This window comes from Oncorhynchus masou, chromosome 28 (assembly GCF_036934945.1).
Source record: "Oncorhynchus masou masou isolate Uvic2021 chromosome 28, UVic_Omas_1.1, whole genome shotgun sequence".
In the NCBI taxonomy this organism is placed as follows: domain Eukaryota; kingdom Metazoa; phylum Chordata; class Actinopteri; order Salmoniformes; family Salmonidae; genus Oncorhynchus; species Oncorhynchus masou.
Window position 1 is genome coordinate 59,205,639 of NC_088239.1, and position 17,869 is coordinate 59,223,507.

Below are 17,869 nucleotides of genomic sequence, written 5' to 3' on the forward strand. Positions count from 1 at the left end.
TGTATCACTCGGAGTTTGCTCTGTGGAGAAATTCTATCTAATCAAGAATTAAAGACTAAATCCTTTCTTAGAGACCGTAATGCTGGGGATAAGGCAGGCTTTGCAGTAAGCCTCTGTTCCCTCCCTACCCAAAGCCACATACGGTCAGTCTTGATGACTGCCAGCAATGCTGTCACTCATATTGAGACATACACTAAGACGTAGATTTTCACATCCACGGTTAATTTACAAAAACCATAGCCCATTTGGAGAAAACCCTTCCTCTCTCCTGTGTAGTAGAATCTTGGTGTGTGTGCTCCCTTTGTGTATCCATCTATGTCGGTGTGTGTGTGAGAGTTGATCTGTAGTGTTTTAAGTGCCTATATGTGTGTCAGTGTGCAGGTATGTTGCTGTGGTTGTGTCAGTGTGGGTGTCTCTGAATATATCACCTCTGTTAGGCAGAATCATGTGGAGATCTCAGAGTGGAGGCAGAGTTTGGAAGGAATCAGGATACCTGTGAACCTCCATCATCAATATTCCCCTCAGATGTGTGCTGTGTAAAATCAGGAGACACTTCCCAGCTGAGAGCCATTTCTCTGTCAGTAGATTAAGCCCCCATGTTGGCCTCTGCCAGTTATTTACAGAGCTGATGTAACGAGTGCGCTGAGAGTCGGGAAGCAAGTTCAGGGACTGAGTGTTTTAATAAATAAAAGAAACAATGAACACGAAACACAAACAGCGCACCGACATGAAAACAGCATCAATAACACCTGAGGAAAGAACCAAGGGGAGTGACAGATATAGGGAAGGAAATCAAGGAGGTGATCGAGCCCAGGTGAGTGTCATGAGGCTCAGGTGCGCGAGACGATGGCGACAGGTGTGCGGGATAATCAGCAGCCTGATGACCTAGAGGCAGGAGAGGGAGTATACGTGAAAGCTGAAATGGAAGGCCACAGTGTGTTTACCAAAACAATTGAGCCTTTTTCAGATACGGTGCATTCGGAAAAGTATTCAGACCCCTTTACTTTTTCCACATTTTGTTACGTTACAACCTTATTCTAAAATTGACTAAACTGTGGGGGGGTTTTCATCAACAATATTGACACGCTACTCCATAACAACAAAGCAAAAACTGTTTTTTAGACGTTTTTGCAAAAACAAAATGTCTATCACATCTGCATAAGTATTCAAACCCTGTACTCAGTACTTTGTTGAAGCACCTTTGGCAGTGATTACAGCCTTCAGTCTTCTTGGGTATGACGCTACACGCTTGGAACACCTGTATTTGGGTAGTTTCTCCCATTCTTGTCTGCAGATCCTCTCAAGCTCTGTAAGGTTTAATGGGTGTTGCTGCACAGCTATTTTCATGTCTCTCCAGAAATGTTAGATCAGGTTCAAGTCCAGGCTCTGGCTGGGCCACTCAAGTACATTGAGACTTGTCCCGAAGTCACGCCGGTATTACCTTGGCTGTGTGCTTAAGGTCGTTGTCCTGTTGGAAGGTGAACCTTCACCCAGTTTGAGGTCCTGAGCGCACTGGAGCAGGTTTTCATCAAGGATCTCTCTGTACTCTGCTCCGTTCAATCCTGACTTGTCTCCCAGTCCCTGCCACTTAAAAACATCCCCACAGCATGATGCTGCCACCACCATGATTCAGCATAGGGATGGCGCAAGGTTTCCTCCAGATGTGACGCTTGGCATTCAGGTCAAAGAGTTCAATCTTGGTTTCATCAGACCAGAGAATCTTGTTTCTCATGTTCTGAGAGTCTTTACCTGCCTTTTGGCAAACTCCAAGTGGGATGTCATGTGCCTTTTACTGAGGAATGGCTTCCGTCTGGCCACTCTACCATAAAGGCCTGATTGATGGAGTGCTGCAGAGATGGTTGTTCTTCTGGAAGGTTCTCCCATCTCCACAGAGGAACTCTGGAGCTCTGTCAGAATGACCATCGGGTTCAAATCAAATCAAATTTTATTTGTCACATACACATGGTTAGCAGATGTTAATGCGAGTGTAGCGAAATGCTTGTGCTTCTAGTTCCGACAATGCAGTAATAACCAACAAGTAATCTAACTAACAATTCCTAATCTACTGTCTTATACACAGTGTAAGGGGATAAAGAATATGTACATAAGGATATATGAATGAGTGATGGTACAGAGCAGCATAGGCAAGATACAGTAGATGGTATCGAGTACAGTATATACATATGAGATGAGTATGTAAACAAAGTGGCATAGTTAAAGTGGCTAGTGATACATGTATTTCATAAGGATGCAGTCGATGATATAGAGTACAGTATATACGTATGCATATGAGATGAATAATGTAGGGTAAGTAACATTATATAAGGTAGCATTGTTTAAAGTGGCTAGTGATATATTTACATCATTTCCCATCAATTCCCATTATTAAAGTGGCTGGAGTTGTGTCAGTGTGTTGGCAGCAGCCACTCAATGTTAGTGGTGGCTGTTTAACAGTCTGATGGCCTTGAGATAGAAGCTGTTTTTTCAGTCTCTCGGTCCCAGCTTTGATGCACCTGTACTGACCTCGCCTTCTGGATGATAGCGGGGTGAACAGGCAGTGGCTCGGGTGGTAGATGTCCTTGATGATCTTTATGGCCTTCCTGTAACATCGGGTGGAGTAGGTGTCCTGGAGGGCAGGTAGTTTGCCCCCGATGATGCGTTGTGCAGACCTCACTAAACTCTGGAGAGCCTTACGGTTGAGGGTGGAGCAGTTGCCGTACCAGGCGGTGATACAGCCCTCCCTGACCAAGGCCCTTGGTACCCTTCCACAGATCTGTGCCTCGACACAATCTTGTATCGGTGCTCAACGGACAATTCCTTTGTCTTCATGGCTTGGTTTTTGCTCTGACATGCACTGTCAACTGACCTTATATAGACAGGTGTGTGCCTTTCCAAATCATGTCCAATCAATTTAATTTACCACAGGTGGACTCCAAGCAAGTATGATCAATGGAAACAGGATGGGGGGGGGGTCTGAATACTTATGAAAATAAGGTGTTTCTGTTTTTAATTCATTTGCAAAAAGGTCAAAACTGTTTTCGCTTTGTCATTATGGGGTATTGTGTGTAGATTGATGAGGAAAAAAATATATTTTATCCATTTTAGAACAAGGCTGTAATTTGGAAAATGTCAAGGGGTCTGAATACTTTCCGAATGCACTGTATAAATAAAGTGGTGATGAATACACAATTCATATAAATGTGTATAATTTTCACAAATAATACTGTAGTAAACCCCAATAAATCACTTCCTATAAATATCATATGACATTCAGATTTGCACATCGAATTACTCTTTTCCACCCTGTCCCTTTTCTCCCTGTCAGTCCCTGTGAATTTGTATTCTGGTGAGCTGTTTGAGTCTTTGAGTGATAAGGCTATAGAGAGCCGAGTGGGAAAAGGGTCCGGTAGTCCCACGGTAAGAGTCTCCTGAGAAGCTCCTGACTTATCTTATGGCACACAATGGCCCCTTTAAATTCCCAGAGGGAAGCCAAGCGGGAGTGAAAGGAATAGAGAACGCTGCAATTAAAAAAGGAGCGAGAGAGCGAGTGCGAGAGAGATAGCGCAAGGGCCAGGCAGCCAAAAGAAACAACAGGAGTGAGAAGATGGACATAATACATAAAAAGTTTATTCTGCTCCCAGGCTTTAATTCTGGGTATATATCATCTTACACATCCCAGAAAGGATGAGACAGAAAATGGCCATTAAGTCTCATGTATTAAAAGTGCAATGCTAATCAGCAGTAATCCAACAGTGTTTGACCAAATACAAATGGGACTAACACATCTGAATCAAAACAGAGATTATGAATTGCATGTAGGCTACAGGGGAAAGTATTGAGGGTGGTATTAAGTGTGGGTGACAGTGAATCCTCAGCTGGTTTCACTGATGTGAGACATCCTCTCTGGTCTGGCTCTAATAATGTCCTTTAGGGATAGTTTGAGCTTGTGTCACATGTGCCATGATGATCACCTTAATGCTGACACTAGCTGTGAGAGGAGCGGCTGGTGGCTTGAAGGGAAACAGCCTTTTAACGTTGGAATATCAAGTAATTGAAAGTTGACCGGATGCATGACCGCTGCAGTTTTTGCGAAGAAAGGTCTTCAAATCCAGATTCTCCTTATACAGCAAAGGGGTCATTTCAGCAAAGGGCTTAGCTTCCTTCAGATGTGGAAATGCAAGCAGTTCTGAATGTTGCTTATTTTCACATTAAATGATTCAGTGCATGGAAAATATGAATGTACCAGACTTTGGCCAATGAAACTTGCATAGCATACAGATCAAATGTATTTATTTGTGGCTCCATCAGACACAGTTGAGACATGTTGCAGATGGAGAAATTTTAGATGTACCGTGAAGGTGATAATGTAGACAATGCGATGCTACACTAGCATACTGTAACCCAACAAGCCATAATATCCACAATCTGGGGGGGATGGAAAGCACAAGCACATTTTCACTCTTCCTCACAGCATCTTATTAGCCCATGGGAGGCTGAGATTATCACACAGGACGAGACTTGTAATCATCTGCACAATATACGTGGCATGAAAGCCAAAACAACATAGCACAGGTACTCACACGACCAACGGACTTTGGAACAATAATCGACAGGACAATGGTAAACAAAGGGCATACTTATACAATTACTAATCAATGGGAATAGGGACCAGGTGTGTGTAATGATAGTTCCGGAGGGATCCTTGACAGATGCAAATCCAACAGAGAACATTCTTTGTCATTACACTCATAGACTTGATTTTCACTGAAGGTACTGGAGTGAGATTTTGAGACGAATCGTCAGTGTCTTATAACAGTGTCTGATGCTTTACCAGTAAACACGCCCGTCTGATTCGCCAGCAAGCTTGGCTCGTGATGCTAATTGGATGGTCTGTCTATTTTTATAAAGGTTAGCTGAGCGCAAGGCCTGGCTTTTAAATAATTACATTTGACACAGATATGGCCGACGTCTGTTGAACCGAAGCTCTCATTTACAGGGTTAGCATTAGCCTTAGATAAACTATCGATTTAACGTTCATCTACTCTCCAAATCTTACAGTACAGTCAACATCTGCACCACACACTGTCTGGGTACATATTCATAAAATAAATACAACCAGAGACATGTTGACATCTGTCTTCCTAATGGCCTTCATTGAATGTAAATTCACTGACTGACTGCTTTCTGAACCACAAGCCATATCCCTACCATACTAATGCTGCAATCTATCTCCAGTATCAGTCAGCACCATATGTATATAGTTTCCTTATGTACACTAATACAGATGTTAATGTAAATGTTTGACTGACTGACTGATAAGGCAACCTATTTGTAAGTATTTATTATCAATGCTCCGGATCTAGTGGGAGTAACAGAGGTGAAGCTTTACACAACAGTGGCAATGAGCTGCAACCATGCTGCGTGCCCAGAGACATCCTGTATGACGCACAGGAGCATGAAAACTTTAGCTGCCTCATGAATAATGAATGCACATCATAATACAAATATAAGAACAACAAGGTTGGGGAATGCAGGCAGGGATTGAGTGACATGTTTTTGATCCAGGGCTGGACTGACGGACAGTGAACAGAGACTGTGAGTTAAGGAGGTTGGAGCTAATATGCTGTGGGTGTCAGTCTGCCAAATGCCCTTGGGCAAACCCAGAAATGTTGCGCCCCCTGACAGTTCCCGAGGCCTTATATTCTAAACCACCAGTAAAGGTGGGGGAAATAGCTCCACGTTAGCGAGTGAGTAAGCTAGCCCTCGACACCGTGTGTCTCCATCAGGGCAGGCACTGTACCTGGAAACTTCCAACTGCCAGCCAACCCTCTGTGATGGAATATGAATGGGATCAGGGCCTGGCTGATGCCATGGTGTTAACTTATTTACTACACTGGCTTCAAATAAACCAGCTTTTTTTGCATTTGATGTTCCACTTTATTGATATCATTACTGTATGTATAATCTCTCATGGGCAGACTACGTAAACATATCGAGCATCTGACCCTATTACGCAAAATTTTAGTTCTGGGTTAACCGAGATTAATGTATCTACTGTAACATTTGTTGAGCTGTTGTGTTCCAGTCGCTCAAGTGAAGACAAACAAAACATGTCCACCAGATGGAGAACAGGCAGAAAACCTGGTGGTTGTAAGTGGCAACATCTTCCTGTGCTGGCCCTAATGAGCAAATAACCATTAGGCTTCAATGGGGTTTTGATGTCTGACACAGCTGTTTGTGAGCAGCAGCTGGTCTGGTGTAGGGTGAACTTAAAAGTAACTGCTGATCTTGGGCCAGTTTTGCATTTTTCCCACTAATGGTTAAGGTTAGGATTTCGAGAGGGGATGCTGATCCTAGATCTGCAAATAGTGGAAACTTCACCCAGGAGCCAGTAGGTACCATAGATAGTGCATGTAGAACACCTTGATGACATCAAACAAAACAAAGTCAAAGGCAAGACTCAAGCAGGTTGGAGAGATCCCTAGTCAGTACTACACTGACCTCTAGCTTCAGTTGACCATTATAGGAATAAGAAATGTCTATAACTGTAGCTTCAGCCCTGGTCCCACTCAAAGACATGACCTTTATTGTTATGAATCTTGCCCTGAAGGCAGAACTGAGAGATTTCCGCTAGATTGGAAGCTGCAAAGTCAAAATTGTCTATATTATAAAAATTCATGAAAACAAAAATGAGCTTTTTGGTCCTAATTTAAGGTAAAGATAGCAGTGTGGTTACGGTTAGGGTTCAAATCTAATGTTATGACTTTGTGGCTGTGCCAGCTAGTGACCACTCTGTAGAGCTGCCTCCAGGACAAGATTCATGACAATAAATGCCTACCTGCTGCTCAGAGGCTGTTATTGAAGCAAGAAATGCACCACAGGACAACCCTTGAGCAATTTATTTTTTGCATATTCTCATGTGGGTATGAAAAAGTAATTGCATTTTGTATCTAATCGTGTACCTTGGAGAATAAGCTTGTACCTCGGAGAATAAGAATAAGGACAGATCCTAGGTCAAAGAGCAGCCCTGGAAATACAGTTGCTGGTTGTGTTAATCTTGATCATATTACAGACTGAAAGGCAATAGTGGAATTAAATCTGTGCATTAAATTGAAAGACCTAAATGTGCCTTTGCGTATTGTTCATTTGAGTTGGTACAAAGATGATCCATGTGGTAACACACCATGTTGATCACTATTGGATAATATTGTAGGCCTACTAGGAATACATTATAATCCACAGATGGTGTAGTCCCATCTAGACACCAGCTTGGGAAAACAAATGATAATCAAATACAGTAGGCTGTCTGAGATGGTATTTGGAAGGACCATTAAAAAACATATGGCTTCTCCAGATGACATAGGAGAGATTGTAGGTTTTAGTAAATAATTACATGTTGGCACATTCCATGTTTTCCAGAGAGACCCTCTCCAGTCTATTCATTTAGTCTATTGTTTGCTGGTTCTTCTCTGATTTCATAAACTGTGCCAATGACCAACACAACAGCTTATAATTGGCTCATTCATCCCCCCTCCCCTCCAGTGTAACTATTCCCCAGGTCATTGCTGTAAACAAGAATGTATTCTCAGTCAACTTACCTGGTAAAATAAATACAAAATAAAAACACATGTCAGATGGTAGGTCTAGCCTAGATCTATTTAAGTCAATTTGCTGTACATACATAATATACAGTAATAGTGTAATCTAAGCACTATGTATTTTTTATTCACTGTATATCAGCAAAGTATCTGATGGCATGGCACATAACTTTAAATGGCTTGAATGGTACATTTAGTATATATTTTTTTTCTCACAGAAAATACTATCTTTATACATAGGGGTATACACATTTAAACAAAAAGACATAAGGATTCACAGGCATTTGGGGTTTGCTTTGATTTACTTTTTGTTTTATAAAGCATTTTAAAATAAAGTTCAATTTTAAAAGTAAGAATATTTGCTTTTCTTTAGCCCACTTTCATTTATGTATGAAATATTTACTATATATAATAGGGTCATTATGTACACTTTGTTCTGATCCAAACCCTGATTATTAAATAAAAGTAAAACATTGATACATTTATCTAGAATAACAGACTAATCACAAGAAAGAGACAAACTCTTTTCCCCCCATTTCACCCGGTGGGCAGTGCTATACGGCTAAAAGTCAAGTTGGGCGTGGGTGTAAGGACTGTGATGATTGTTGGCGGTCAACCAAGAACTTTCTGCCTGGGACCTCATTCATTAATTCATTTAGGGTTTATACTTTATAGTTTACAATTGCACTTTCATATTAGTACATCATTTTGCTTCGTTTGAACTAACAATAGCTAGCTACCAAGTGGCTGGACCAGTTTTGTCAAAAGTGAACGATGTGTATCATGAAGTCTTGCTTGCTATTCAGCCAACAACGTCAATGCAGCTATCAAGTCAATCCTCTAAATTCACCCGAATAAAATATTTTAAAGTGATCGTGACTAGATTTAATCTAATTTCGCTCTGATTGGTTAGTCAACATTTAATAATACCTGTATATTATCAATCACTAAAATGAATTGTTTGCGTTGCTGTTAATCTGATGGATTTTGCATGTCCTTGGTTTTATTTATTTGTTCAAGGGCCTATACATGAGGTTAATATTACCATATTATCCTGGAGGCATACTTACCAGCCTGGTCTCATAAACTAAACGTAGTGGTGTAAAAGTACTTAAGTAAAAATACTTTAGAGTACTACTTAAGTTGTTTTTGGGTGTATCTGTAATTTACTTTACTATTTATATTATTGACTACTTTTACTTTTACTTCACTACAATCCTAAAGAAAATGATGTACTTTTTACTCCATACATTTCCCCTGACACCCAAAAGTACTCGTTACATTTTGACAGGAAAATGGTCCAATTCACACAATTATCAAGAGAACATCCCTGGACATCCCTATTGCCTCTGATCTGGTGGACTCACTGAACATAAATGCTTCATTTGTAAATTATGTCTGAGTGTTGGAGTGTGCCCCTGGCTATCTGTCAATAAAAAATACAAATAAATTGTGCTGTCTGGTTTACTTCATATAAGGAATTTGAAATGGTTAATACTTATACTTTTACTTATACTTTTACTTTTGATACTTAAGTACATTTTTGCAATTCCGTTTACTTTTGATTCTTAAGTATATTTAAAACCAAATGCTTTTAAACTTTTATGTATGACAATTTAGTACTTCTCCCACCACTGACTAAACGTAACATAGTATGGTTACAATAGAGAGAAGGTTAATTAAGGCAAAAACAAAAGTAGGGTTTTTGGTCAGGGTGGATGGATGGGCGTATACCGCGAACATCTAGCAACCCAAAGGTTGTATTCGAATCTCATCACAGACAACTTTAGCTAATTAGAAACTTCTCCACTACTTCCGACTTTTTAGCTACTTTGCAACATCTTAGCATGTTTGCTAACCCTCCCCCTAACCTTAACCTTTTAACCTAACTCCTAACCTTAACCCCTATCCTAGCTAAAGATTACCCCCAAACTAACATTAGCATTAGCCACCTAACTGATGTTAGCCACAACATATCATAAGTTTTGCAAATTTGCAACATATTGTACGAATTGCAATTGGTAACATATACAAATTGTAATTCGCAACATATCATATGAAATGGATGACAGACAGCCACAAATGAATACATACCATACGAAACATAAGATATCATACTAATCATACTGCCGGATGTAGATTTACTATGTTACGTCTACCCCTGAGTCAAGGTTGCAGTCCAACCCATTCATGCACTCATTTGCTTGCTGAAATCTATCCCGCCATGACATATAGAACCACCCACTGGGCTAAATGGAAACGAGTGGGTTCGTTTGAGCAGTAAGGCAAAAGAAACCGACTGTAGATGAGAGTCAAGGAGTGCAGTTGGGGGAGGTACATCTGTGACAGCTGAAAGTCGGACACTGATGTTTTCTGTTTCAGTCACGTCTTTGGTCACCTCTTTTGGGTAAAACAAAAACACCCTAATGATAGAGCCTCCCACAATGTAGGTGATGGCTGCAGGATGAAGTTTATGAAGAGCAACTGCAGAAACTTGAAATCGAATGAATTCAAAACTCCATGACCTTTGAACCCATGATTTTTATAGTGTTCATCCAGTCGACATGTATGTGCAAGTTGACAGGGGTGGAAAAAGTACCCAATTGTCATACTTGAGTAGAAGTCAAGATAACCTTAATAGAAAATTACTCAAGTTAAAGTGAAAGTCACCCAGTAAAATACTAATAGAGTAAAAGTCTAAAAGTATTTGGTTTAAAATATACTTAAGTAAGTTAATTTAAGAAGAATGCCCCTCTCCCCACAGGTGTGATTACTACTTCTGAGGATTTAGAGCTTGAGGCAGTCACCTCATGCAAGTACTTGGGAGTATGGCTAGACGGTACACTGTCCTTCTCTCAGCACATATCAAAGCTACAGGCTAAAGTTAAATCTAGACTTGGTTTCCTCTATCGTAATCACTCCTCTTTCACCTCAGCTGCCAAACTAACCCTGATTCAGATGACCATCCTACCCATGCCAGATTACAGAGACTACATTTATAGATTGGCAGGTAAGGGTGCTCTCAAGCGGCTAGATGTTATTTACCATCCGGCCATCCGATTTGCCACCAATGTTCCTTATAGGACACATCACTGCACTTTATACTCCTCTGTAAAGTGGTCATCTCCGTATACCCATCGCAAGACCCACTTGTTGATGCTTATTTCAAATAAAATAAAATTGTATTTGTCACATGCGCCAAATACAACATGTGTAGGCGTTACCGTGAAATGCTTAATTACAAGCCCTTAACCAACAGTGCAGTTCAAGAAAGAGTTAAGAGATTTTTTTACCAAATAAACTAAAGTAAAAAATTCAAAAGTAACACAATAAAATAACAATAACGAGGCTATATACAGGGGCTACCGATACCGAGTTAATGTATGGGGGTACAGGTTAGTCGAGGTAATTTGAACATGTAGGTAGGGGTGAAGTGACTATACATAGATTATAAACAGTGAGTAGCAACAGTGTAAAAAACAAATGGAGGGGGGTTGTCAATGTAAATAATTTGGTGGCCATTTGGTTAATTGTTCAGCAGTCTTATGGCTTGGGGGTAGAAGCTGTTAAGGATCCTTTTGGTTAAATACTTGGCGCTCCGGGACCGCTTGCCGTGCAGTAGCAGAGAAAACAGTCTGGAGTCTTTGACATTTTTTTTGGGGGGGGATTTCCTCTGACACTGCCTAGTATATAGGTCCTTGCTACCATGTTGTTGTCATGTTGTGTTGCTACCATGCTGTGTTGTCATGTGTTGCTGCCTTGCTATGTTGTTGTCTTAGGTCTCTCTTTATGTAGTGTTGTCTCTCTTGTCGTGATGTGTGTTTTGTCCTATATTTAATATATATATATATTTATCCCTGCCCCAGTCCCTGCAGGAGGCCTTTTGCCTTTTGGTAGGCCATCATTGTAAATAAGAATTTGTTCTTAACTAACTTGCCTAGTTAAAAAAAGGTTAACTAAATAAATAAAAAGTATCTAAAGTAAATGTAATTGATAAAATGTACTTAAGTATCAAAAGTAAAAGCATAAATCATTTAAAATTCCTTATACTAAGCAAACAAGATGGCACCATTTTCTTGTTTTTTTTTAATGTACGGATAGCCAGGGGCACACTCCAACACTCAGACATAATTTACAAACAAAACATTTGTTTTTAGTGAGTCATCCAGATCAGAGCTAGTAGCGTCGACGCAGGATTCTGACTTGAAGAAATCTCACGTGTTTCAAAATGTTTGCTTTCTGTGGTGTTGTCACGTGCTGAGTTGCTGATTTATTGGCAAGCACCATTCGTTTTTTAAATATTCTAACAATATCAAAGCGATGAACAAAGTTAAACAAGTTAACGGTGCAGAACTTATCGCAATGGCTCATAGAAAGAAGAATCCGATGAAGAAAAATATACACATGGGCCACCATGACGAGTCGGATGGTGGGTACTTCGAAGTTGCTGCTAAAATAGAACCATTTCATGTTTATGTTATTATAGCTAGGTAAACAATTTGCTCTAGTCATTTGAGCAAACTTATGTAAATCTACCAGCTATGAATTTACTTAGCTAGTTGCAAACCCTTAGCTAGCTAAAATGCTAACTAGGCAGCTAGCATTGGATGTAAACTTGTCTCGAGTACTTGGCTGGGGGTGTAAACGTTCCGTTCTGCAACTAAAACGAGAGATTCTATTGGACAAATTGAGGTAGGTTCCTCCCCGTTCCGCTTACCTGCGTTTAATAAACGTTTGGCAACAGAGCCCATCGGGGTTGTCACGAGTTGCCACAAAGTCAAAATTGCCTTTGGTAAAAACTTATGAAAACAAATATTATTTTTTTTGGGGGGGGGGGTCAGTATTTAAGTTTTTTGGGGGGTCAGTATTTAAGTTTAGGCATAAGGTTAGCATTGTGGTTGGGGTTAATTCTAGGGTTATGTTTAAAATCAGATTGTATGAAGAGAGATTGTAGAAATAGGTGGGGTTTAGCCATTTGTGGTTGTGTAAACTAGTGACGACCCAGAATCAGCGTAATAAATATGCCTCTTTTGTGGGTCTCTGTAATGTCAGGTCTAGAATTGATTTATTGGCAATTAGATGAGAAAATTTTAAAGTCATGCTAGATTTGGTTTTTAGTGGGATATTATTATGAGCTTTATCCATCTCCATAATGACATTAATGTAATATGTTTTTCAGCCTGGAAGAAAGTTACCTCGGTTTCCGTGGAGCTTCATCAGAGTGTTTGTCTGATGTGGAACCTGACACCAGGGAGCTGGTCAGAGCTCAGAACAAGAAGAAAAATAAGTCTGGGGTCTTCCAGTCCATGGGTAAGAAATTGTGGTAGGCTTACTTGTAGGCCATCTTTTTGAGACAATTAAAGATTTTCTACAGCAATGTGTTCTGCGTATGTCCTAACCTCCATATTTTGGTAATTGCAAGTCTCAGTTACCCAGTTTTGAAAGGGGTCATGAAGAAGGGGTACAAAGTCAAGTCCCTACTCCAATCCAGAGAAAGGTATGCCAATGCCCTTGGATCTTTACATTTCACTGATATATCAGGTAGATTATTTACAAGACCTCTCTCTCCCCCTTTCAGACTATCCCAGTGATTCTAGATGGCAAGGACATGGTTGCCATGGCAAGGACAGGCCGTGGGATAACAGCTGCGTACTTGGTGCCCATGTTTGAGAATGTCCGAAGGCCCATGTCTAAAGGTCCCCCAGGCCCAGACAGGGGCCAGGGCTCTCATCCTGACCCCCACCAGAGAGTTGGTGCTGCAAACCATGAAATTACACAGAGGTCAGGATAGGCTTTTCATAGTCAATTTTTCATCCATCATTTTACACTGTAATATACATATTTGTACATAAACTAGGGCCAAGACGATAACCGTATTGCGATAGTCATAAGTATCGTGACAAGGAAACAATACACAAAGCGGATTTCACTTCTTTAGGAAAACAGGCATAATGTTGGAAAAACATGATACATTTTCCAAGCTATAGCGCACAATATTTTACATACATCAGGTTTTTAAAGGCCCAAAGAGTTGTCTGCTTCATGTTTTCATTTTTGCATTGAAAGAAATATTGCCATATTGGTAACGTCACAGCCCTAACGTAATTTTTTGATTTAACCACTTAACTTAAAAAAAAAAAATGTAAATGGGGCTAATCTTTGACCATTTTTTAGGGACAGCATGTTTTGTTCGTTGGGCAGTACCAGAAAATAGTAACTATTAATTTTATTGTGTTTCAGTTGGGGAAATGCACTGGCCTTAAGACTGCTTTGATCCTTGGTGGAGACAGGTATTATTAATTACATCTTCAGTCTTGTTGTGTTGAAAATTGTTATTGTGCTTACAAGCATCAACTGTACATCTTGTTTCTTTTCAGAATGGATGATCAGTTTCCTGCACTTCATGAGAACCCAGACATGTATGTACACTATGGTCTTCACAATGTACTGCTGTAATTTGCTATAATGCAATTTTAAATTATAATAAGGTTGTAGTTTTTGTTGTTCTGTGCTGTTGATTTGAGTTACGTCTTCTGCCTACAGAATTATCAGTACCCCATGTCGTCTGATGCATGTTGTCATGGAGATGAACCTGAAGCTACAGAGCGTGGAGTGAGTACGTTGTGTTTGACGAGGCTGACAGGCTGTATGAGATGGGCTTTGCTGACCAGCTCCAGGAGATCATCCGGAGGCTTCCAGACAACACAGACACTGCAGTCCTCCGCCACCCTACCCAAACTACTGGTGGAGTTTACTAGAGCTGGTGAGCCCAGCCACAACATCCCTTCAATGGCAATCTAAAGCCCACCCACAACCTATGCGTTCTTGTGCAGCCTTTTGATATTGAGTTGTGTACAAGGCAAGATGTGTAGTGCTCTGAAAGGATTGTGTTTTGTGCAGGGTTGATGGAGCCAGTGCTGATTCGTCTGGAAGTGGACAGCAAGCTGAGTGAGCTGCTGAAGGTTAAGCTAATAGACTCGCTAAAACCCACATTCATACAATTTGAAGTTTGGTTACACTCAGTTGGATTCTCTTAAAGTGTTGAAATGTGAAACCTGTGTTTGAGTCAATGACATAATATAAAAGTTGTAGCATAACATCATATTTTCTCCTCTCCCAGCTGTCGTTCTTCCACCTGAGGATGGATGATAAGCCGGCTCTGCTTTTCCACCTGCTGAGGAATGTGGCGACGCCCCAGGAGCAGACAGTAGTCTTTGTTGCCACCAAACACCATGTGGAGTACCTCAGAGGTGAGAGCCTCGTGAATAGAAGGAGAAGCTAGTCATTGAATAAGGTTTGGTTGTCCTCAGCCTTGTACCTGGTTTTGAATGTAACTCTGTGTTACCCTATGGTTAGCTGCTGTCCTCTGAGGGCGTGGAGTGTGCCTACATCTACAGTGCCCTGGACCAGACTGCCAGGAAGATCAACATTGGTAAATCTTTCCACCGCAAGGCCATGGTGCTGGTTGTTACAGACGTGGCTGCTCGTGGTATAGACATCCCCCTGCTGGACAACGTCATCAACTACAACTTCCCCTCCAAAGCCAAGCTCTTCCTGCATAGAGTTGGTGGGTAACACCAACAACATGGGGAGCTTTAGAACTATAATATGGCCAACATACTGTTTTAGGTTATCTTGAATTGTAACTTATGTACGTTGGAAAGAAAGGCCAATGACAACCATCTGAGTCAATGATATATATAATGAAATGAAATGAAATTCACATTCCTCACCATTGTCTCATCTGTGGTTTTTCAACCCCAGGTCGAGTTGCACACGCAGGCCGCGGTGGCGCTGCCTACAGCCTGGTGTGTACAGATGAGATACCTTTTGTCTTTGACCTCCATCTCTTCCTAGGGAGACCCCTTCAGCTGGCTACACCTGACCATCAGCAAGGTACCAGCTTGTAGACATCAGAAACACTTCGGAACAGTTTGTGCATATTTTGTGACGTTTTCAGACTGTTCGAGTACAATTTTTTTTTCTTAGGCAAGCCAAATTTCGGTATCCAAGTCTACGCCCCTTCGTTGGTCATTGGTCAACAGTAGGGATTCTTCAATTAAGTATTTATCATTCAATGATAGACTACTTGTTTTCATACAAAGTTTTTCACTTGAGAAATACTTCACTAAAATATCTTAGATGTAAAATTCCGCGACTAAGATCTCGGCAAAAAATGTCAGAATTAATGACTGATTTCTTGTTCTTTTATCTAGTTTGAGGAAGTCTATACTGGCCACGGCTTCGCAAGATGTTTTTGAAGCGGCCTTTTAAGGGAATATTCGAGCACACCCGTTGGGCTAGGCGCCAGCTGTAAGGAAGCATGAGGAAGCCTTTAGATGACTGACCTAGTAACTACTTTACCAGTGCACTTTAATGTGGGATGTTACTGTCTCAGTGGATCCTCATCAGATCTAGGGTTCTCATGAAAATCACACACATATGCTCCCTTACTCTTGCTATGATATTAACCCACATTGCTTTGGTCTATTTTCAGGGTCAGGCTTAGAGAAAATGGAACTGGAGCGCCTTCAAATAGTGGACTGCATTAAGGACTACAAGGCTAAAGCTGTACTTCTGTCATTTCTCCACCAGGGGGTGTTATCTGAGATAGTGGGGGGGAAGAGGAGGAAGCCCCAGGGCGAGGAGGAGAGGCCAGACAGTAAGAAGGCCAAACAGACTGACCACGGTGAGAACTACATCCCCTACAGACCCAAAGACTTCAACTCTGAGAGAGGGTATGAGGAAGGCTGACTACACAGTCCATTCTGCTTTACAAAATACCTAAATAGTCATTCTGTGAATGTGGGATAATGGTGATATAACTCGGTGTTTGTTTGCAGACTGAGCCTGGGAACAGAAGGCACAACGTTTGAGCAGCACTGCTGTACTGGACCTGATAGGAGACAGACTCAACCAGCAAAAACACATGATGAAGTGGTAAGAAGGAACACCATGAGAGACACACACACACACCATGCAACCTTACTTGACATATAAATCATCTCTCTGCAGAGATCGCAAGAGAAAGCGCTTTGTCAAAGAAACAGGAAAGGAGGCAGACCAGAAGAAGATGAGAACAGAGACGGGACAGATGATCAAGAAGAACTTGTATCCTTTTTGTCATCTCAAACTGGTCTTTACTGATGAAAGCTATTAAAAAGGAAATTACACAACACCCTCAGCTTATTGTGTATACCAGTAAGTCCTCACTTGTAATTATAAGGATGTTCCATCTCCTTGACCCTGTTTCTCAGCTATGAAGAGTGGAAAAAGAAGTACAAGGTGGTTGACTGAGGAGATTCAGATGGAGAGGCTGGGGAAGGAGGTGTGGAGGTAGGAGTGCACTTCATCAGAAGGCTCTAGCTAGAGTTTGGATCAGTTGTTTGTGATGGGTATGATGTGGGGTCTGTAAGTAAAGCAGACATTGATGCATCCCTTTGGGACATTCTCCAAGCTCCAGTCTTTGGGCTCTACTACTACCTCAGATCTATTCCAAGACACTTAGAAAAAAATTAGAGCAATGTCCAGTTTGATGTACTTTCAAAATTGCCATGTTTCTTTCAATACATCATGATAAAATAATGCTAAACAATTGAAATGCTGCCCTTCTCTTCTCTAACCCTGTTTCCCTCACCTCTCTTCCAGGCCGAGGCAGACCAGGGCCGAGGTTGCCCATCCCGGGGGCCCAACTCCCAGCCCCGGGTAGCGCAGGAAGACAGAGAAACAGAGGTGCCTGCTGAGTGGAGGCTTGAAGAAGCTCCGGGGCATGGGCAAGCAGCGCCTCAATGACCAGAAGAAGTTTGGCTTCGGCTGTGGTGTCCACAAGAAGGGCAAGATGAAGAAGAGACTGTGAGGGAGGGGATGATGAATAGATGAGGTATGTGGAAAAAGAGGTAGTGAGAGTTGGAAGAATTGACGAGGAGATGAGGCAATGGATGGAGAAGCTTGATCCCAAGTTGGAGGGATATGGAAGGTGGATGTCAACAGTTTAAAGTTGCCTTTCTCTCTCCCCCCCCCATCTGGACTGGCTGGTCAGTGCATATGTAGGAAGAGAAACACGCAGAGAAGGCCATTTGAGACTATTGAGATGCACCCCAGCCCAAAGGGTGCTTGCAGAGCTTTGTGTATGGCACCACAGTGTGGTGTCATGGGAAGATCCGTGTCCACATTTTGTTTGCCCCTAGCCTGGGTGTGCGATGTGAAACTTGTATTTTGCAGATCTATTTGCATCAACCTATCCAGGTGGATTGCCATGTCAATATATTTGT

At 41.4% G+C, this 17,869-nt stretch overlaps 1 protein-coding gene across 1 annotated transcript; it reads left to right on the forward strand.

The window, feature by feature from the left end:
- Positions 1-846: 846 nt before the first annotated feature.
- On the forward strand, positions 847-17,615 carry ddx54 (DEAD (Asp-Glu-Ala-Asp) box polypeptide 54). Its single transcript, XM_064941056.1, is given in 25 exon segments — positions 847-934; positions 3,326-3,417; positions 12,778-12,804; positions 12,806-12,918; positions 13,021-13,066; positions 13,069-13,095; positions 13,177-13,272; positions 13,274-13,370; positions 13,828-13,888; positions 13,976-14,017; positions 14,142-14,208; positions 14,210-14,298; positions 14,300-14,361; positions 14,499-14,560; positions 14,719-14,848; positions 14,953-15,165; positions 15,363-15,494; positions 15,588-15,642; positions 15,815-15,851; positions 16,017-16,336; positions 16,442-16,477; positions 16,479-16,538; positions 16,614-16,709; positions 16,856-16,934; positions 17,308-17,615. Coding segments are annotated over 25 exon segments (2,274 nt in total). The 3' UTR covers positions 17,455-17,615.
- Positions 17,616-17,869: the final 254 nt, after the last annotated feature.